At 40.9% G+C, this 21,319-nt stretch overlaps 1 protein-coding gene across 1 annotated transcript; it reads left to right on the top strand.

Annotated features, from left to right (window-relative positions):
• LOC308677805 (uncharacterized protein C9orf152) lies at positions 1 to 20,900 on the top strand (the record flags this gene model as incomplete). Its single annotated transcript, XM_081344500.1, has 2 exons — positions 1 to 515; positions 20,437 to 20,900. The coding sequence occupies exons 1-2, from the start codon at positions 227 to 229 to the stop codon at positions 20,898 to 20,900; spliced, it is 753 nt and encodes a 250-aa protein (XP_081200626.1). The 5' UTR covers positions 1 to 226.
• Positions 20,901 to 21,319: the final 419 nt, after the last annotated feature.

Here is a 21,319-nt window from a genome sequence, read left to right as displayed (position 1 = left end):
GTTCACCTGGCTACGTTAGATGAACTTTTGTGCTACAACCAGCATCCCAGCTTTTTGTTCACCTGGCTACGTTAGATGAACTTTTGTGCTACGTGTACAATTTTGGCACCGTGTCCTAGATTGTCTTAAATCAACAACAGTACAAGCCAAACTATTTTGTCTTTAAAGCTGCAGTCAGGTGCTCAGCAACTTGCTTTACCTGGAGCAAAGCACATACCGCTGCTGAATGAAATCAGTGGTCCTTCAGCCAGATCCCCAGGCACAACGTCTTTCCAATGGTGCCAGGATGAGGGACCTACATTGCTTGTGTCTGATTTTGTCTTTCTTATGGGAACAGATGGTGAAGGCTTATAAATATATGAGTGGTATTTTTCTAGTGAGTCATTCATCGAACCAGCAAGCTACGGACAGTTCCAGGCCACCCAGCCAGATGGATGTAAACCGGCTCCAGGAGCAATATCACTACTTAAAAGAGAAACAAAAGCTGCACACCCACGGCGTTGTGTTTAAAACAGGTACGTTTTAGAGCAACAGTGAGTATGACAACCGGGCATTCCTAAATTCCATGTTGTTCTTCAAGAGGAAGGCATTTACACTGCAAAAGGCAACTTTTCATTAAATTTTGTGGTGACATTTCTTATGCCACCATAAAAATTAGCAGGTGCAGTGGGCCATATCTTATGCATCTGTTAGTCTTTCAGGTGCCACAAGATTCACAATGGTGCCTTTGAGGACAGACAAGGGATCCCTAACTATGTGTGTTTATTCAGAAGCATGTCTTTCAATGTTACTTAGGACTTACTTCCTGCTGCGGGGAGAAGTTTAACATACACATCCCTCTATATTGCTGTCAGCAACAGTTAACAAATGTTTCTTCCCAGTGAGTCCTGTGACATACTTGTTCAATCATGCTTTAATTTACTGATTTGGAGGGGGGGGAGGTTTAAACTCTCCCAAATCCAAGCAGGATACTAAAGAACTCAGCAAAAAGAACAAAATCTGGCATGATGAGAAAAAATACCAAGATTTGCAATTCCAAAAGTGTTCAGTTAAATGGTTCCTAGGAACCCAACTCATTTTGCATAAGAGAAAAGGTGAAGGACAAATAGCTAGAACTTCTCCTCTATGTTTTTAAAATACTAAGTTGACAGAAGTAATCAGAATATACAGGTTGATTCAATTGTCTTATTGAATTACAGTAACGTTCTTTGGAGTAGACATTCAAGGTGATTTTTTTTTAGAAGTTGAGATACTTAAAAAAAATTAAGATCTTATGTTCATTGACTTTTGAACCTAGATAAAAAAAAATTCAAGGGGACGACAGAGAATGAGGTGGCTGGATGGAGTCACTGAAGCAGTAGGCGTGAGCTTAGATGGACTCCAGAAGATGGTAGAGGACAGGAAGGCCTGGAGGAACATTGTCCATGGGGTCGCGATGGGTTGGACACGACTTCGCAACTAACAACAACAAAAAAAAAACTTTGAAGAACAGTCCCAGAAAACCTGAAAAGTAGAAACCTCCGTATACTTAGGACATTAAAAGTTTCTTTTGAGGTAAATTCAGTTTTTGGTGACTTGAGGAATGCAGCCATGGGGTTTTCTAAATAACAGTACAGCTAGTCCTTGACATATAACCATAACTGGGAGCAGAATTTCTGTTGATAAACAAGATAGTTGTTAAGTGAGTTGCACCCAGTTTTGCAACCTTTTTGGCACTATTGTTAAGTGAATCACTGTAGTTGTTATGTTGATCCTGCAGTCATTAAGTGAATCCGGCTTCGCTTATTGAGTTTGCTTCTCAAAAGCTGGCTGCAAAGGCCGCAAATGGCGATCACGTGACCCGTGATCCTGTTACCATCATAAATTGCCAATTGCCAAGCATCCAAATTTTGATCACGGATGCTGTGAAGGTTGTAAATGCAAGGACAGGTCATAATTTTTTCAGTGCTGTTGTAGCTTCACATGGTTGCTAAATGAATGGTTGTACGTCAAGGACTATCTGTACAGAATGGCTTGACAATGCTTTCTCCGGAGGTGGTTTTCAACTTCTTTGACTTAGATTTCTATTCAGAAATCTTATCCTGTCTCCGTGCATCTGTTTATGAAGTGGATTGGGCTGAGGGAGAGAGAGGGGCAGGCCAAAGTTGCCAGCCTGGTTCCATTGCCTAAAGCAGGACTAAAACTCACTGTCTCCTGGACTGTGGTGCAACTCTTTCACCTCTATGCCAAACTGGTTTTCATCATTTCTAAACAATGCCATGGTATGTAAACCTTTGTTTGTTTCAGTTCTGAATTGTTCGTTCCATGGATATTTTCTCATTCACCCCACAGTTGCTTAATGTTCTTTTTTAAATCCTGCCAACAGTTTTGCTCTTGCAGGACCAGGAACACCTAATTTAATAAATAAAGACATTGGATCATTGCAGATTAACTTGTTTGCTCACGTTCCTTACAGCAGAACTCCGAGTTTCGTTTTTTTTAGCAGAACTCGCTAGAGGTAATCCTCAATTTACAACTGCAATTGAGCCCACATTTTTGTTGCTAAGCAAGGCAGTTTTTAAGTGAGTTGTATCTTTTTTGCCACAGCTGTACAGTGAATCACTGCAGTTGCGAATCATGCAGTGCTTAAGCAAAGCTTGCTTCCCCCATCGACTTTGCTTCCCATCTGGGAAGATTGCAGTAGGTGATCACATGACTCTGGGACTGTGTGGAACTTTCATAAATGCATGCCGGTTACCAAGCACGCAAATTCTGATCACGTGGCCATGGGGATGCTGCAACGGTCATAAGTTTGAAAATGGTCATAAGTCACATTTTTCAGTACTGTTGTAACTTTGAATGGTCACTAAACAAATGGCTATAAGACAAGGACTCTTTGTAGTGCTTGAGACATCTTTGCCAATTGAAGTGAACATTTGTAGAGGACAGCAAGGTAGACTAAACTAGGACAATCCAGAGAAATCAGTGTAGATTCCTTTTTTATTATTATTAATGGCAATATTAATGAAACTGGCCAGATTCTAAAATGAGAATCTGTGAAGGTAGCTGTCCATTACTGGGGATGTGGATTATTATAGTACAGAATTAAGTCCATCTTTCAATCATCTTTGGATGTCTTGTATCAATCCAGCTTCTTCCCAGGAAAAGTGAAGTCATGGTCTTTAGCCTGGAAACATTGTTAGGAGACTCAACTGTGCTCTGAGAAAACGAATAAAAAAGAGGGAAGACCAAATGTATTAATTTATTGATGTATTTATATGGGTCACTTGTTAGATTTACATCCTAAATTTTAAGATTCCACAGTTCTTAGTTTGTCATTCTTCAATGTACACCATAGGGCTACATATATGGAGGCTAAAACATATAAGGAATGGTTGCTGGAATTGGGAATGTCTAGAAGGACTCACTGGAGAAGAGCCTAATGCTGGGAAAGGTTGAGGGCAAGAGAAGAAGAAGGGGACGACAGAGAATGAGGTGGCTGGATGGAGTCACTGAAGCAGTAGGCGTGAGCTTAAATGGACTCCAGAAGATGGTAGAGGACAGGAAGGACAGGAAGGCCTGGAGGAACGTTGTCCATAGGGTCGCGATGGGTCGGACACGACTTCGCAACTAACAACAACAAAGTCTAATGAACAGAAGGAGAAGGAGGTGACATGATAGCAGTGTTCCAGTCTAATGAGGACTTCCGGTGGCGGCGCGGCGCCGAAGATAGCCGTTTCGGGCTGTCCGCTTCACAGCTGAGTTTTTCCACCTAAAACAGCGCCGATCAGCTGTTTAGGTCGATTTGAAGCCCCCTCCTCGGGAGAAGAGGAGGGGGTGAGGCCCCAGGTAGGGGTTGAGTTCTCCGGGGCCGCCTGAGCTGAAAGCTTGGGCGGCTGAAGGATTGAACTCCCCCGTAGCCTGGGTTGCTCCCAGCTGTTTAGCGTCTCTGTTCTGGGATTTTTGGAGCGGAGCCAGGCGTTTGCGATCACCCCTGCCAGAAGGAAAGACTTTGGAGTAAAAGGAGCAGGCAGAGCGGTACAGGAGGTTAAGGTGAAGAGGACTTTTATTCTTACTCTCTAGCTTAATGGACTTTATAAACTTAAAGTGAAAGTGCGCAACAAGTGAAAGTGAAGAAAGATGGCGGCTAAATCTTCCTCTAAAGTTCTTTGGAGTGCGGGAACTTCCCCGGTGCAACAGACATCGTTGCAAGCTCTGCTTCCTCCTGCACCTCCTGTGGCATTGACGCTTAAGGACTTACAAGATGCCTTTGCAAAGCAATCCCAGGTAATGTCAGAAATGCTGGATGATAAGATGGTAAAGTTGGAGGAGAAAATGGAGAAATTGGAGGAGAGGATGGAAGAGAAGCTTAACGAGAAGTTTAGTGCAATGAGGGTAGACATCTTGTCTACAGTGGAAAGCGTGGCTGAATGTGTGCAATGTTTGGAAGAAAAAATGGAGGATCTTAGTCAAAAGAACACTATATTAGAAGTAAAGGTACTGGAGAATGAAAATTTAAGGGATAAAATGGACGGAGAATTGAGTCTTGTCCAGTATCATCAGATGCAGTATGCTATTAGAATCAGGGGCTTAAAAGAGAATCCTAAAGAAGACCTAAAGCAGCTGATTTCTGAGGCTTTGGAAGCAGTATTGGGCCAGCCAGCATCTGAAATAGAGGGATGTATGGATAAAGTTTTTCGTGTAAATTCATGGATTGCAAGGCAGAGGAAGTTACCTAGAGATGTGGTGGTCTATTTTACAAAGAGAGCAACTAGAGATGAAGTTATTCAAGCTGCTTATGATACTAAAGTTGTGGTTGCTGAGCAAGAAGTGCTGGTTCTAAAAGAAATTCCTCCAAAGATTTTAAGGAGAAGGAAGGATTTTGCATTTCTCGTACAGGAACTTAAGCAACATGATATTACGTTTAGATGGGAGATTCCAGTTGGATTGGTGGTGATGCACGAAGGTAAAAGATATCGTCTGGTTACTGTGATTCAGGCGCGTGATATCTACAACAATGTTTTAAAAGCAACCCCTCTATCACTCCTGGAAGCTGCAAAGGGATCTGGAGAGGGAAAACCTCAAGAGGCTGAAGGTGGACAGACAGAGGAGAATGGTGCTGGAGGGGATCAAATTACAGCTTCATTGGCGGCTGCTGGAGAGCAGAGGTTGACGCGCGCCGCTGTAAAACGAGCAAGACAAGTACAAGAGCAAGACCAGCAGAAGTTTATGGAACTCTCAAAGCGTACTTATAGTGAAGCTGTGGGAGGAGCGCGGCCCAAAGAAAATATAGGGGCTATTAAAGATGTGCTCCAAAAGCTTCGGGATGCCACGCATGGTGACTAAATTCTTAACCTGGAATGTCAATGGATTAAACTCACCACAGAAGAGAAAGAAAGTTTTTCAATATTTAAAACAATTTAAGATTGATGTTATATGTTTGCAAGAAACGCATATTAGGGTTATGGACCAAAAGTATTTATCGAACTCAAGGTTGGGCACGCAATTTGTTGCTTCTGCGATGAATAAGAAAAATGGAGTGGTTGTCTACGTTAAAAGTACTCTAACAGCGGAATTAATTGAAGTAGATAAGCAAGGAAGATATGTCATGATAGATTTGTTGTTAGAAGGTAAAAAAACGCTTTTAGTTGGACTGTATGCTCCTAATCAACAACAAGCTGATTTTTTTAGTTCACTTCATACAAAGCTTACTCAATTGGATTACAAATTGTTTATTTTTATGGGGGACTGGAATGGTGTATTGGATGTACAGATGGACAAGGCTGGTTCTTTTAAGCGTGCTCCGAGTCATGCCAGATTGCCTAAATCTTTTTTTGAAATGAAGGACGACTTGGAATTGAGAGATATCTGGCGTGACATACACCTACGTGAAAAGGATTATACTTTTTTTTCTGACAGACATCAATCTTTTTCTAGGATTGATTTTATTTTGCTGACTAATGATTTTTTTTCTAGGATTAAGAAGGTAAAGATTTGTGAAAGGACTATTTCGGACCATAGTCCAGTTTGGTTAGAGATCAATAAGGACAATAGGGATAGGCGCTCGTGGCGCGTAAATGAGAATTTGTTTAGAAATCAGAGAAATGTGGAAGAATGTAAACAGCGGATGAAGGATTTTTTTGAAATTAATATGAATAAGGATACTTCTATGGACATGGTTTGGGATGCTAGCAAGGCCTACATGAGAGGGGTGTTGATATATATGAATAATAAATACAGACGTATTTTGGAAGCCAGAAGGAAAGAACTGGAGAATGAAATTAGGGAAAAAGAAAAGGTCTTAATTTTGAACCCATCGGATGTGAAGACTAAGGAGGTTATTAAGCTATTAAGAGGACAATTCGATAAATTGATGGCTGATCAAGTGGCAACCAAGTTGCGGTTTGCTAGGCATAATACTTTTTGCAATGCTAATAAGCCAGGTAGATGGCTAGCTTATAGACTAAGGAAAAAGCAAAGGGCTTCTAATATAGATAAAATTGAACATAAGGGAAAAGTTGTGTTTCAACAGGATCTTATTAAGGAAGCCTTTGTGGATTTTTATTCTAAATTATATGCTAAGGAAAAGATTAATGAAAAAGACATTGATGTATATTTGGAGAATGCTAGCATCCCGGTTCTTACGCAAGCACAAAAAGAGGAGATTAACCAGTTGATAACAGAAGAAGAAATTCTTATAGCAATTAAGGAATTGAAGTTGGATAAAGCGCCAGGTACGGATGGTTTGACTGCGGTTTACTATAAAAATTTACAAATGGAGTTGATAAAGCCGTTAAAGGAACTGTTTCAGACAATTCAGAGAGGGGGAAAGGTGCCTCCGTCTTGGAGAACTGCTTTTATCTCTTTGATTCCGAAGGAAGATCAAGATGCTACTCAAGTTAAAAACTATAGACCGATATCACTTTTAAATACAGATTATAAAATATTTGCTAAGGTGTTGGCTAACAGATTGATGAGGGTTCTGCAACAGGTGATTCATGGGGATCAAACTGGGTTTATTAGTGGTAGGCAAATGAAAAATAATGTGAGGCATATAGTTGATGTGTTAGAGTTTTTGGAAAGGAACAACCAGATCCCTGCGGCGCTAATTTTTTTAGATGCTGAAAAAGCTTTTGATCAATTGAATTGGCAATTTTTGATGAAAGTTTTAGATAAAATGAATTTTGGGGATAAATTTTTGCAACCAATTAGGGCATTATATCAAAAACAAACTGCCCGAATAATAGTTAACAATAGTTTGACTGAAGCATGTAATATTGAGAAGGGCACAAGGCAAGGGTGTCCGTTATCGCCTTTACTATTTGTGTTAACATTGGAGATATTACTAGTAAAAATACGGAGTTCGGAAAGAATTAAGGGTATACAAATTAGAGATCAGGATTATAGATTGAGGGCATTCGCAGACGATCTGGTTGTTACAGTGACCCAGCCAGAAAATTCTGTTGTGGACCTGATGGAGATAATAATGCAATATGGGAGGGTTTCTGGATTTAAAGTTAATGCACAAAAAACTAAAATTCTGGCCAAAAATATGACAGTATCGCAAAAGGCTCTTTTAGAAGGATTAACTGGATTTGAGATTGCTAAAAGGGTCAAATATTTGGGGGTGTTTTTGTCACCCTCTAATACAAAGTTATATAAAAATAACTATGAAAAACTATGGGGTAAAATTCAAAAAGAAATGGAGAGTTGGGAAAAATTGCAATTGTCTTTGTTGGGAAGAATCGCAGCAGTGAAAATGAATGTCCTGCCTAAATTTTTATTCTTATTTCAAATGATACCAGTTCTTAAGAAAGATTCTAATTTGGAAGAATGGCAACGGGGTATCAATAAATTTGTTTGGGCAGGGAAAAGGCCACGAGTTAAACTTAAGATTATGCAGGATACTCGTGAAAGAGGTGGTCTTAAAATGCCCAATCTTAAATTATATTATGAAGCTGCTGCGTTAGCAGGGATAAGTGATTGGATTAATTTGACACAAGAGAGATTATTAAATCTTGAGGGCCACGACTTGTTATTTGGCTGGCATGCATATTTGTTGTATGATAAGAAGGTAGATAATGTGTTTAAAGTGCATATTTTAAGACAGGCATTGTTGAGAGTTTGGAAGAAGTATAGATACAAGTTAGACTGTAAGATACCATTGTGGGCAATTCCAAAACACGCAATAGAAAACATAAATGTTGGTTTCAAACATGACGTGACCACGTATAAGGAGATTTTAAGCTTGGAAAGAAGTGTATGGTGTTTAAAATCGTATAATTTCTTGCGAGATGAGAAGATTGTTCAAACCTGGTTTCAATATACTCAATTACGGGCCAGGTGGAAAGAAGATCAGAAAACTGGTTTTGCAATGACTGATGAAAATTTGATAAAGCAAATTAGAAATCAGGGTCCAGCACATATCAAACGGATATATCTTGCATTGATAGAAATTGATTCAGAAACAGAACTGGTTAAAGACTGTATGATAAAATGTGCCCAGAACATCCAAGAAGTTATTACAATGGATACGTGGGAAAAGATCTGGGTGAGGAACGTAAAATTTACACAAACTCAAAACTTAAGAGAGAACTTTTATAAAATGTTTTATAGATGGCATTTAGATCCTAAAAAGCTTGCAAGTATGTATCCGAACTATCAGCCAAAATGCTGGAGGTGTGGTGGTGAAGATGCAACATATTTTCACATATGGTGGACTTGTAAAAAGGTCAAGGCTTTTTGGATAAAAATTTGGTGGAATATGCAGAAGATCTTCAAGCAAAAGATAAAGTTTTGTCCGCAATTCTTTTTGTTGGGTATAATTACAGATGCTACTGTTGTGGACACTAAGTTGATGTTAAATTTAGTTACAGCAGCAAGACTTTTAATAGGTCAGTATTGGAAGAAGGAGGAACTGCCGACTATAGAAGAATGGACTTTAAAGGTTTCTGACCTGGCAGAAATGGCAAAGATTTCGGCTTATTTGAAAGATCATTCGCAAGAACGTTATATTATGGAGTGGAAAAAATGGATTGAATATATCCAGAAGAAATACGGGACTAAAAAGTTTCACTTAGCATTTGAATAAGTCTTCCTTTCTATTTTCTTTGTTTTCTCTCTATATATGAAATATTAGTATTGTTTGTAGTTATCTTATATGAGCTAGAGAGTGATAGATTTAAGAATTTATTGTTGGTAGCATATGGATGTTTATGATTGTTCTTTGTTTTTATACCCTGTACTTAGCTCTGGGAAGTCGGGGGGGGGGGAGGGGGGAAAGGGGGGGAGGGGTAGGGAGGGATAGGTAGGGGAGGGGGAGGGGGGATTGTTAAAGATAAAATGTATTTTAAAACTTTTCAATAAAAAAAACAACAAAGTCTAATGAACAGAAGGAGAAGGGGGTGACATGATAGCAGTGTTCCAATATCTCAGGGGCTGCCCCAAAGGAGAGGGAGTCAAGCTATTCTCCAAAGCACCTAAAGGCAGGACAAGAAGCAACAGATGGAAACTAATCAAGGAGAGAAGCAACCTAGAACTAAGGAGAAACTTCCTGACAGTTAAAACAATTAACCAGTGGAACAACCTGCCTCCAGAAGTGGTAAATGGTCCAACACTGGAAGTTTTTAAGAAGAGACTGGACAGCCATTTGTCTGAAATGGTATAGGGTTTCCTGCCTGAGCAGGGGGTTGGACTAGATGACCTCCAAGGTCCTTTCCCACTTTATTATTATTATATATAGGTAGTTCTCAACTTACAGCCATTCATTTAGGTACCATTCGAAATTACAGTGGCACTAAGGAAAGTGAATTATCACCCATCCTCACACTGAAGATCATTGCAGCGTCCCTGCAAGTCAAGTGATCCCAAATTGAGCTCTGGCAAACTAGTACGTATTTACAATGGTTACAAAATCCCAGGTCCCTGCGATGGCCATTCCCAAGTTTTCCAGCCACTTTCTGACAAAGTCAATGGGGGAAGGTGGATTGACTTAACAACTGTGTGATTCACTTAACAACTGTGGCAAAGAAGTTCATAAAATCAGGTGCAAATCCCTTAATAACCAGCAACAGAAATTCTGGCCCTAACTGTGATTGAGGATCACCTATAAATGTTTTCAAAGGGTACTGAAGAAAATGGGAAATGCTTCAATGCAGATTCCTAACACTGTCCAGATGTGCCAGGACTCCAATTCCTACAACTCCTTGCCAGCATTATGGGAGATGGATTCCCAAGACATCTAGAGCAGAACAGGTTAGGAGAAGTTGTTGTAATGACTCTCTTTCAGGCTGAAATTCACCTTGAAATGTTCCTAAACGTTGCAGTGAAAAGCAGCCAGGTGGAAACTGAACAAAATAATGCGGATCCTGGATTTTAATATATTTTTATTTTTTTTATTTTTTTAATTCCATTTATATCCCGCCCTTCTCCGAAGACTCAGGGCGGCTTACAAGCTTAGCAGTAGCCTTCATTCTATGTATATGCCTGCTTATTAGGGCTTTCACACACACACACCCCAAGCGGCATTATTACAAAGTCAGCTTAATTGCCCCCAACAATCTGGGTCCTCATTTTACCTACCTCGGGAGGATGGAAGGCTGAGTCAACCTTGAGCCTGGTGGGACTCGAACCTGCGCTAATTGCAGGCAGCTGGTGTTACTTAAGGAGGCATTAGCCCACTGCTCCACCAAGGCTCAAATATTGGTAGAGTAAATTGAAAATGTAGATCTTGAAGGTGGAATATACAGTGTCCTCAGGCTTTGTAACCGCATCTGTGTTTTTACCTTTGAATATTATTAAGTAAATACCTGTAGATGAGCTTGCTTCAAACTTTGCAGTCTGAATTGCTTTTCCTGGTTCATCCAGAAATATCTGTCCTTAATTCAGAACATGCTTGTTAGGGCTTTCACACACACACCCCAAGCGGCATTATTACAAAGTCAGCTTAATTGCCCCCAACAATCTGGGTCCTCATTTTACCTACCTCGGAAGGATGGAAGGCTGAGTCAACCTTGAGCCTGGAAAGGATTGTGTTGCATTTGGATTACTGCTTATCAGCTTATGTCATCATGCACTTTCTCAACTTTCTATTTAGGAATCTGTTGTACTAATGGACAACTCCTATGCTAAAGGAAAAACTGTTGAAAGGAAAGGGAGAATTATCCCTTCCAATGGACACCTTCAAAAAAAAAAACTGTCTTAACTTTGGTTCCTCCCTTTCAGCCTGGCTCAGCATCCACGCATCTTCCACTGTGTTCCCCATTAATGGCCCTTTGTGTTTCTCTGTCTACCTGATTAATGGAAACAGCGTCTCCTTCCTGTCCCATTGTTAATGGGGTACACTGATTCCAAAGCAGGCTTGTTCCAATTTGGCACACTCTTCTGAAATGTTGGGATTGCAACTTTTGGACTTATAGCACATCTGGAGAATGCCAAGTGGGGAGCCCTACTTGTCCTCCTGTTTCTTTGGCCCAGTTTAGATGGGCGAGATCCGATGAAGAGAGTGAGGATAAGGGCCCTTCCACATGCTTAACTGCCCTTGGGTTCCTTCAAGATGGAGGGGAGCTTCCAGAAAACTTGAAAGGCTAATTTGAGTCATTTTGTAGGGACCTTGGTGCTCTCTGAGCTTTGTTGTTTTCTTGCAAACATTTTATTACCCAGCAAAGCAACATCATCAGTTTTAAAAGGGAGTGAGGTTTGCTTTAAAAAGGTAAAGGTTCCCCCCGCACATGTGTGCTAGTTGTTTCTGACTCTAGGGGCCGGTGTTCATCTCCGTTTCAAAGCCAAAGAGCCAGCGCTTGTCTGAGGATGTCTCCGTGGTCATGTGGCCAGCATGACTAAACGCCAAAGGCGCACGGAACGCTGTTACCTTCCCACCGTAGTGGTCCCTATTTTTCTACTTGCATTTTTACATGCTTTCGAACTGCTAGGTTGGCAGAAGCTGGGATGAGTAACAGGCGGTCACTCTGCTACGTGGCACTCGGGATTTGACCCGCCAAACTGCCGACCTTCTGATCGACAAGCTCAGCGTCCTAACCCACTGAGCCACCGCGTCCCTACTGAGGTTTGCTTTATGTACCCCAATTAAGGGGTACCCCAACAGGAACTACCAACTCAGACAAACAGGCTAACAGTAAACAACAACCTAATCAAGGAACATTCCCACCAATCCTGATGTGACAAGCTACTTCTACTGTATATAAACAGAGAGAAAACCTTACTCTCTTCTAGTACTGAAGATGTTACCTAGTTGGTTAATGAAACATCTGCAAAAAGCAGTCAACTTCAGAAAGCACTAAGGATCCTATAGCTCCTCAATCCTGAGCTACAAATATTCTCTTTAATTCATTTTATATAGTATTCCAACCACTCCAGGGGAAATATTGCAGCGCAAAATCTAACTTCAGTCTTCTTAAGGATGCGGGATACTTGACTGCTTTCCCATATTGCTTTGGGGGGGTTAATAAATGGCACTGGGCAGTCAAAAGGGGGCCAATAAATATCTGGGAATCAACAAGTAGTCAATAAATGATAGAAGACCTATCGGGGTGAATTAATCTTTTCAGGTCTCTGTGGAGCTCCCTAGTCCTGGAGTCAAGGTGGACAGTGGCAAGGCAATCCAAGGTTGGATGGTCAGCCTCCACAATTAGTTAAAGTAATAATTATTATACTATTTTTATGTAATATATGTTTGGTGGAGGTTGATGAACAATCTGGAACTTCATGACATGTCAATGAGCTTCAGTGTTTGGGGATCCCCGATTGATACTTCCCTTGCTTCAAAACAGAATGAAAGAAGAAGGCAGAATGCTGACTATGTTGCATTTCGATAGATGGTTCATCTAAATGGACAACTAGCCAAGTCAAGGAAGGAGAAGGAAAGGCTATTTATTTATTTGTAAAATTTATTCAATGCCCCTCTTATCACAGGGTATATATCTGGGCTGTTCTAATCCTATTCAGTGACATAAAATGCTCCTTATATTTGGGGAATGAGGCCAGCAGATAAGTAGAAAGGGGCTGAGTTTAGATTTGAACCCCTGTTCACAATCTACAGAATACAGGAGACAGAATAACAGAGTTGGAAGGGACCTTGGAGGTCTTTTAGTCCAACCTCCTGCTAAGGCAAGAAGCCCTACACCATTTCAGATAAATGGTTGTCCAGTCTCTTCTTAAAAACTTCCAGTGTTGGAGCACCCACAACTTCTGGAGGCAGGTTGTTCCACCCATTAATTGTTCTATCTGTCAGGAAGTTTCTCCTTAGTTCTAGGTTGCTTCTCTCCTTGATTAGTTTCATCCGTTGCTTCTTGTCTTGCCTTCAGGTGCTTTGGAGGATAGCTTGACTCCCTCTTCTTTGTGGCAGCCCCTGAGATGCTGGAACATTGCTATCCTGTTACCCCTTGCCCTTCTCTTCATTAAACTAGACGTACGCAATTCCAGCAACCGTTCCTCATATGTTTTAGCCTCCAGTCCGCCTGATCATCTTTGTTGGTCTTTTCTGCACTCTTTCTAGAGACTCAACATCTTTTTTACATGGCGGCAACTCAACTGAATGCAGTATTCCAGTGTGGTCTTACCAAGGCATTATAAAGTGGTACTAACTCTCCAAATGATCTTGATTCTTTCCCTTCTATTCTATTTAGTAAGTCTGTTGTGCAGACTTGATGCCAATCTTTCCTTGAGCCCCAAAATGCAGTGTGTGCATAATCCTGACTTGTACTGTTCAAACACCTGGGAATTACTTCAAGGCCAGGTGCATGGTAAATACCAACCTTCTAAGTAAATGCTCAGGGCTAAAGATCTTCAAAGTATCAATAACAAAAATTGCAGATGTGAGTTTCCCATGACACAGAGTGGCTTTTCCTAACAATTACCAGAATTCCAGATCTGGAGTGGCCTGGAACAATAAGAGTTGTGATTACAACACATCTAAAGTTTACCAGATTGGGGGAGATTCATATGTTAGATCCGTAAGTTTAAAAAGTAGTAGGAGAGTCATTCGTGAAGAAACAACTCTAGGACAGTTGCCAGTTGCTACAATAGCATAATAATTGGCCTCTAATTACCTATCTGGATGAAATAATTCTTTCTGTTCATTCATTTCAGCAAGGTTGCTGTATTCCATAATTGAGGCATGTCATGCTTCCTTCCATTAGATCAGGGGTCTTCAAACTTGGCCCTTTAAATGACTTGTGGACTTCAACTCCCAGAATTCTTCAGCCAAGCATGCTGTCTGAGGAATTCTGGGAGTTGAGGTCCACAAGTCATAAAAGGGCCAAGTTTGAAGAGCCCTGCATTAGATCATCTGAGGGTTGCTACAGGATCAAGAAGAAATCTGCTTTGTGATCCATCTTGCAGTAAATCCCCGATTACCAATGTTAAATGTTTATAGATAGTTGGGCTATGTCTGCTCAGTAAGCCACATGCACAGCCAATGGCAAGCCAAAAAAAGCCCTAGAAAGTAAACAGAAGTAAGGAGTTTGCAGGTGCTCCTTGATTTACGATCACAACTGGGACTGGAAAATTCATTGTTAAACGGTGCAGTCACTGAGGCATCATAGACCACACTCAATTTTAGTCTTTTTTGCCATGGTCCTTAAGCGAGACATCAGGTGACCCTGACCTGTGACCTCCTATTGGTTTCCGCATTGACTTTGCTTGTTGGAAGCTGGCTGAGATGGTTGCCAATGGTCATCATGTGACCTTGGAATGCTGGAGACATCATAAATACCCACCAGGATATCTGAGGGAACACCTGCTGCTGGCATCAAGTTCCCTTCGTCCAGTGCGCTCCCACAGGGAGGGTCTTCTCAGGGTGCCACCGGTAAGAGATTGCCGGCGGGTAACACCCAGGGATAGGGCCTTCTCAGTGGGGGCGCCTGCCCTTTGGAACCAGCTGCCCGTGGAGCTGAGGACTGCCCCCGACCTCCGTTCATTCCGCCGGGGCCTGAAGACCTGGCTCTTCGAGCTCTCTGGCCCAGGCTGAGGATTAATCTTATTTTAACTGGGGTTTTATTTAGACAGGGACACATATAATTTCTTTTAAAATTTGTTTTTAACTTTTGTATTTTGGTTTTTTTTAATTACCCTGTAAACCGCCCTGAGTCCTTCAGGAAAGGGCGGTATATAAATGTAATAAAATAAATAAATAAATAAATAAATAAATAAATAAATAAATAAATAAGTTGTCAAGTGCCCAAATCATGACCAAGTGACCGTAGTGATGCTACAATGGTCATAAGTCTAAGTCATTTTTTCAGTGCTGTTGAAATTTTGAACGGTTGCTAAATGAATGGTCATAAATTGAGGGCTAGCCTTAAGGTTTTGTTGTTGTTAGCTGCGAAGTCGTGTCCGACCCATCGCGACCCCATGGACGACATTCCTCCAGGCCTTCCTGTCCTCTACCATCTTCTGGAGTCCATTTAAGCTCACGCCTACTGCTTCAGTGACTCCATCCAGCCACCTCATTCTCTGTCGTCCCCTTCTTCTCTTGCCCAGCCTTAAGGTTTACTCAATGTAAAAGTAAGTTCAGAATTTTAGTGGCATGAACTATGTCTTTTACTCATTGAGTAAGCCTTGTTTACTCAATGAGTAAAAAACATAGTTCATGCCACTAAAATTCTGAACTTACAGGCATCATTAAAAAAAACACCAAGAAATCTGTTAAACTCTGCATAGAATGTTCTTATTGACAGCTATCATATATTCTTTATTATGAAGTTCTTTATTGCAGAATGTTATTCTAAATCTAAAGATTTAAGATCTAAAGTATTTTTGAAAAAAATACTTTTATTACTTATTTATTTATTTTGGTCATTTAACGTTTACCCTACAAAATGGTCCCACTTAATGCAGTGTTCCATATTCATGTGAAAAATCTGGATTATCAAATTGTCTTTTTAAAATAAATTTACAGATAGTAATTGATTTTAGAGATTTTTACTGGAATATGCATTTTTGTAAAGTTCTTGGTCTGATTCTTGAGCCTTTGTAAATCAAAGCTTTTATTTTATTTATTGATTTTTTCACATTTCTAAACATTTTTATCCTTATGAGTGTTTTTCAGATTTTCCTCCTTTTTAGGTTTCTCTTTTATTTCTTCCAAAAAAAAATATGGTCACTGTACTGTATTGTAGTACACAGAAATGGAACTGCCATTAAAAATGGGCATTTGTGTGGAGTTAAAAACATCAAGATGGCACCCCAACTTTTTTCTTTGCTAAAAGAGGGAAGTAAGCTTTGATCACAGCATCGAAACCACCATCTTGACTTTTCTGACACTTGCCTGCCTCCCCCCCGAGACACCTAGCAATAGCAATAGCACATGGACTTATATACCGCTTCACAATGCTTTATAGCCCTCTCATTAAAGAATCAGCATATTGCCCCCCCTCCAACAATCTGGGTCCTCATTTTACCCACCAAGGAAGGATGGAAGGTTGAGTCAACCTAGAACCAGTCAGGATCAAACTGCTGGCAGTGTACAGTGAGTCCAGCCCCTTGCTCAGGCAGGAAACCCTATACCATTTCAGGCAAATGGCTGGCCAGTCTCTTCTTAAAAACTTCCAGTGTTGTAGCATTCACCACTTCTGGAGGCAGGTTGTTCCAATGCTTAATTGTTCTAACTGTCAGGAAGTTTCTCCTTAGTTCTAGGTTGCTTCTCTCCTTGGCTAGTTTCCATCCGTTGCTTCTTGTCCTGCCTTCAGGTGCTTTGGAGAATAGCTTGACTCCCTCTTCTTTGTGGCAGCCCCTGAGATATTGGAACACTGCTATCATGTCCCCCCTCGTCCTTCTCTTCGTTAACCTAGACATATCCAATATTCTTCTTTACTCTAGTTGATTTGTTTGATGCAAGGAAGTCCTTCAAAAGGTCTATAGGCAAACTCTCTTGACCTTTAATGTCAAAAGTAATATTGATCATTGTCCTGTTAAGAACAGATCCTGCAGATCAAACAAACAGAACAAACAGTTTTTAACAGCAGCAACAGCAGCAGCAACGGACGTTTTAAACAAGTATTTTATTGTTCCTTTTCCTGGCAAAGGCCAGTTCTTTAAAATCAACCCAGGAACGAACTAGCTTGCCAAATTTGTAATAAAAGATTAAAATCACCTTTTTAAAGGAGACCAAAGGGGAACCACAACTTTTTTGGGAAAGCAAAAATCTAATAATGGCAGGTCAAGAGTGAAGGCGGTGTGCTTTACCAAGTATGACACCAAGTGGTTGATGGATAGTATGGGTTTCTACTAGCACTGGAAGGATATTCTAGAAAATCTGGGTGAATCCGTTTCGGAGATATTCACTGCTGCTGCTGTCTAGGTCTGGCAAAATTAAGGATAATTTTAGTTCATGACAAAAAAATAGTAACCACAAGACCAGAGAAAATAAATTAGTACAGGTAGTCCTGAACCTACAACCACAATTCAGCCCAAAATTTATGTTGTTAAGTGAGTTTTGCCCCATTTTATGACACATTTCTTGCCACGGTTGTTTAAATGAATCACTGCAGTTGATAACTTAGTAACATTGTCCTTAAGTGAACCTGGCTTCCCCGTTGACTTTTGCTTGTGAGAAAGTAACAAAAGGTGATCACATGACCTTGGGGAAGAAGCAACAGCCATAAGTATGAGCCAGTTGCCAAGCATCTGAATTTTGATCACATGATCATGGGGATGCTGCAAAGGTCGTAACTGTGAAAAATGGCCATAAGTCGCATTTTTCAGTGCCAGTGTAACTTTGAACCGTCACTAAACAAACTGTTGCAAGTCAAGGACTACCTGTAGTTCTTCTAAATCTTGTGGGAGCTGTGGGCAAGCGGGTGAGCAAGTGGTCATATGAATGAAGCTGAAAATACTCAATGTATTTTAGTAGCTTTGTTTTATGGGCTTGTGTTGAACTGGAGTTAAAGAGTTTTGTTCCAAAAGAGCCATCAAGGCAAGAAGATGCCCTAAGTATCAGGAACTAGCAAGGCATGGAGGATACCAGGAAACTACAGGTAGTTCTCAATCTACTATCAGTCACTTAGATCATTAAAAATTACAATTGCTTCCCCATGAAGCAGTTTCAAAGTTATGACAGCCAACACCACCACAGATGGTCGTATGACTGCATTTTGGGTGTTTTGCATCCACCCTGTATTTTACGTCTGTCTGCAGTGTCCCACAGTCAAATGAACACAACTTTTGTGGGGGAAACTGGCATTTACTTCCAATTTCCAGCAAAACGTCCTATTGGCTACAATGGGTTTGCTTAATGTTTGCCACATTGGCTTAACAATGTGGTGTTTGCTTAGTGACTGTGGCATTCACTTAATGACTGCCATAAAAAAGTTCATAAATGTGGGCACGCTTAGATGATGACCTACTTAACAACTGTCACGAATTACGACCGTAATTCCAGGATCAATTCTGTCGTAAGTTGAGAACTGCCTATTACCACACTGACTGGGAGTGTTGCCTTATTGAACTAAAACATGCTGCACTCCAGATACAAGATAAAAAAGGTAAAGCTTCCCCCGCAGGTGCGTGCTAGTCATTTCCGACTCTAGGGACCGATACTCATCTCCGTTTCAAAGCCAAAGAGCCAGTGCTTGTCTGAGGACGTCTCCGTGATCATGTGGCCGGCATTGACTAGACGCCAAAGGCGCACGGAACGCTGTTACCTTCCCACCGTAGTGGTCCCTGTTTTTCTACTTGCATTTTACGTGCTTTCGAACTGCTAGGTTGGCAGAAGCTGGGACGAGTAACAGGCGCTCACTCTGTTATGCGGCACTTGGGATTCGACCCGCCGACCATCTGATCGACAAGCTTAGCGTCCTAACCCACTGAGCCACCATGTCCCTAGATACAAGATAGGAAAGGTCTAAAGGATTCCTGGCTAGGCAACAGATTGGGTTTCTCACCCAAAGGCTAGTAGAAAACCTAAATGTTTGCACCCCAAGATACAACAGGAACCAACTGATTTGGAGGGAAATCATTCCTAATGCCTTTTCTCTACACATCTCTTACAGACGTGCAAGGGGGCTGACCTAGTGATTGAAAAGAAATAAATTATGGAATGTTGTCATCTTGGGGGGAAAAACAGAAGTAAATGAGAAAATGTGTGCAGATGGACAATAGGGCCACTTCAAGAGTACTTAAAGTAGAAAACCTAAAGGCATTCCTCTTTTTTAACAATTAAAGGATTAATTGTTGGACTGTCCATCTTACCGGATGAAACAGGGACAATAAAGAGACATCTAGGAAATAAGTTTCCCATAAAAAAGTGTCAACATCTTTTACCAGGTGTTGAACAAATATGACTTCAAAGTAAACAGGATTATGAAAAAGATGTATGAACTAAATCTGGTTGATTTGTTTGAGTCAATAAACTATATCTGGGCCTCCTTTCATTACTTCTAAATGAAAAATTGTGGTTTTTTTTTCCATTCAGAACTATAATAATAGCTACAACCAGTTCTTGTTTAGTGACTGTCTCATTTAGCGACTGTTCCTAACTATGATGGTGATGAAAGAGTAACTTTTCAACCAATCCTTGCATTCACAAACTTCACAGGTATGTAAAGCAAAGAGAAGCTGAAATAAGATCATAAGCCCAGATGTGGTTTCACTTAGTGACCACTTTGCTTAACAATGAAGTTGCCTGTCCCAATTAGGGTCACAACGAGAACTCTCTGTATTTGGGTACAAAAGACTATATTAGTTCTCCTGAGGAAGTGCTCAAAAAATAAAGTTTATCAAAAAGGATTGTACTGTGATGTACATGGTTAAGTCTCTAAGAAAGATGTATGTCTGTTTCTAACCGTCATCTAAAATTTACAACGGTGCACACGTGAGTCATGCCCAATTTTATGACCTATTTTGCCACAGTCATTAAGTGAATCTGGCTTTGCCCATTGACTTTGCTTTTCCAAAGCCAGCTATGGAGGTTCAGATGGTGATCAAATTTACCTCAGGATGCTGCAACCCCTGTAATCCATGCTGGTTGTCAAGCACATGAATCTTGATCTCATGGTCCTGCAGACATTGAAATGGTCCTAAGTGTGAGAACCGATTGCAACTTGTTTTTTTCAGCAGTGTCATAATTTTAAATGTTCATTAAAGGAATGGTTATAAGTCAAGGATTACCTGCACTTTGTTCTAAGCTTTTCAAAATATGGCATCATCACCTGTGGTATGTAGACACTGAGACACTTAATTTTGGAAGGTGTAGCATGTTTTCCTATGTTCACAAATTGGTCATATCAGATTTAGGGCTATAATGCAGCGTTCCTCAACCTCAATGAGTTTAAGATATGTGGACTTCAACTCCCAACTCCTATTCTGGCTGGGGAATTCTGGGAGTTGAAGTCCACACATCATAAACTCACTGAGGTTGAGAAATACTTTTATAACGCATTACCAGAAAGTAAGATTTTCATTTCTTTCCATCCTTTTAAAATTGAATTATCTTCTTCACAGGTGGGAAAGGGGCCATTCCCAGGAAATCCATGATCAGTGCTGTTTTAATTAATAAGAGCATGAGGAAAGCATTGAAAGGAAGAGAATTCAAAGTGGGTTTGCCCTGCCACGGAAATGGACAAGACAGTTCCCCGTGGCAGATACATCTTGGTATCCACCGCCTGGCACATCCCCAGGAACAGCCTTACGATAGCATCCAAAACCAGACGGGACGTAGCACATGGTCTTGCAAAGAAGAGTCATTAGACGATACTGAACCGGCCATTGCATTCTCCATCAAAGAGGAAAATGCACGCTCTCTTGAAGAGATGGTCAGTTCCAGCTCGGCTCGGACATCAGTAACTTCTATTTGGACTTACTCCAGCCTCAACATCTCAGCTTCAAAACCAGAATCTAGTAAGCTATCTTATTACCCTTTCCCTCGGAAGAAAAATCCCAAGGTTTCCGAAACTGCAGGTAGGTAGCATTTCTGTTCTTGTGAACATGAGAACTGAATGGACCCACATATACTGTTTTGAATTAATGTTTCTGTAAGACAGTGTTTCTCAACTTTGGCTACTTTAAGAGGGGTGGACTTCAACTCCCAGAATTCCTCCCCACCCATTCTGGGAACTGAAGTCCATCTCTCTTAAAGTGGCAAAGATTGGGAATCATTGCTCTAGAACAGGCATGTCAAACTGCCGGCCCACGGGTCGGACGCATCATCCCGAAACCGCACCCATGGGGAAAAAGTCACGATACGTCACGCGACATCATGTGATGTCGCGAATTTGACATACCTGCTCTAGGAGTATGTATGCCATTCCAAGGAAGGATTATGTAGAACAAGGGTGACCGATCTTGGCTGCCTGGGGAATTTTGGGAATTGAAGTCCACAAGTCTT

The sequence above is a fragment of the Vipera berus genome (assembly GCF_964194415.1).
Source record: "Vipera berus genome assembly, chromosome: Z".
In the NCBI taxonomy this organism is placed as follows: Eukaryota; Metazoa; Chordata; class Lepidosauria; order Squamata; family Viperidae; genus Vipera; species Vipera berus.
The sequence above is the reverse complement of the archived record's forward strand: the minus strand, read 5'-3'. Positions and strand labels throughout refer to the sequence as shown.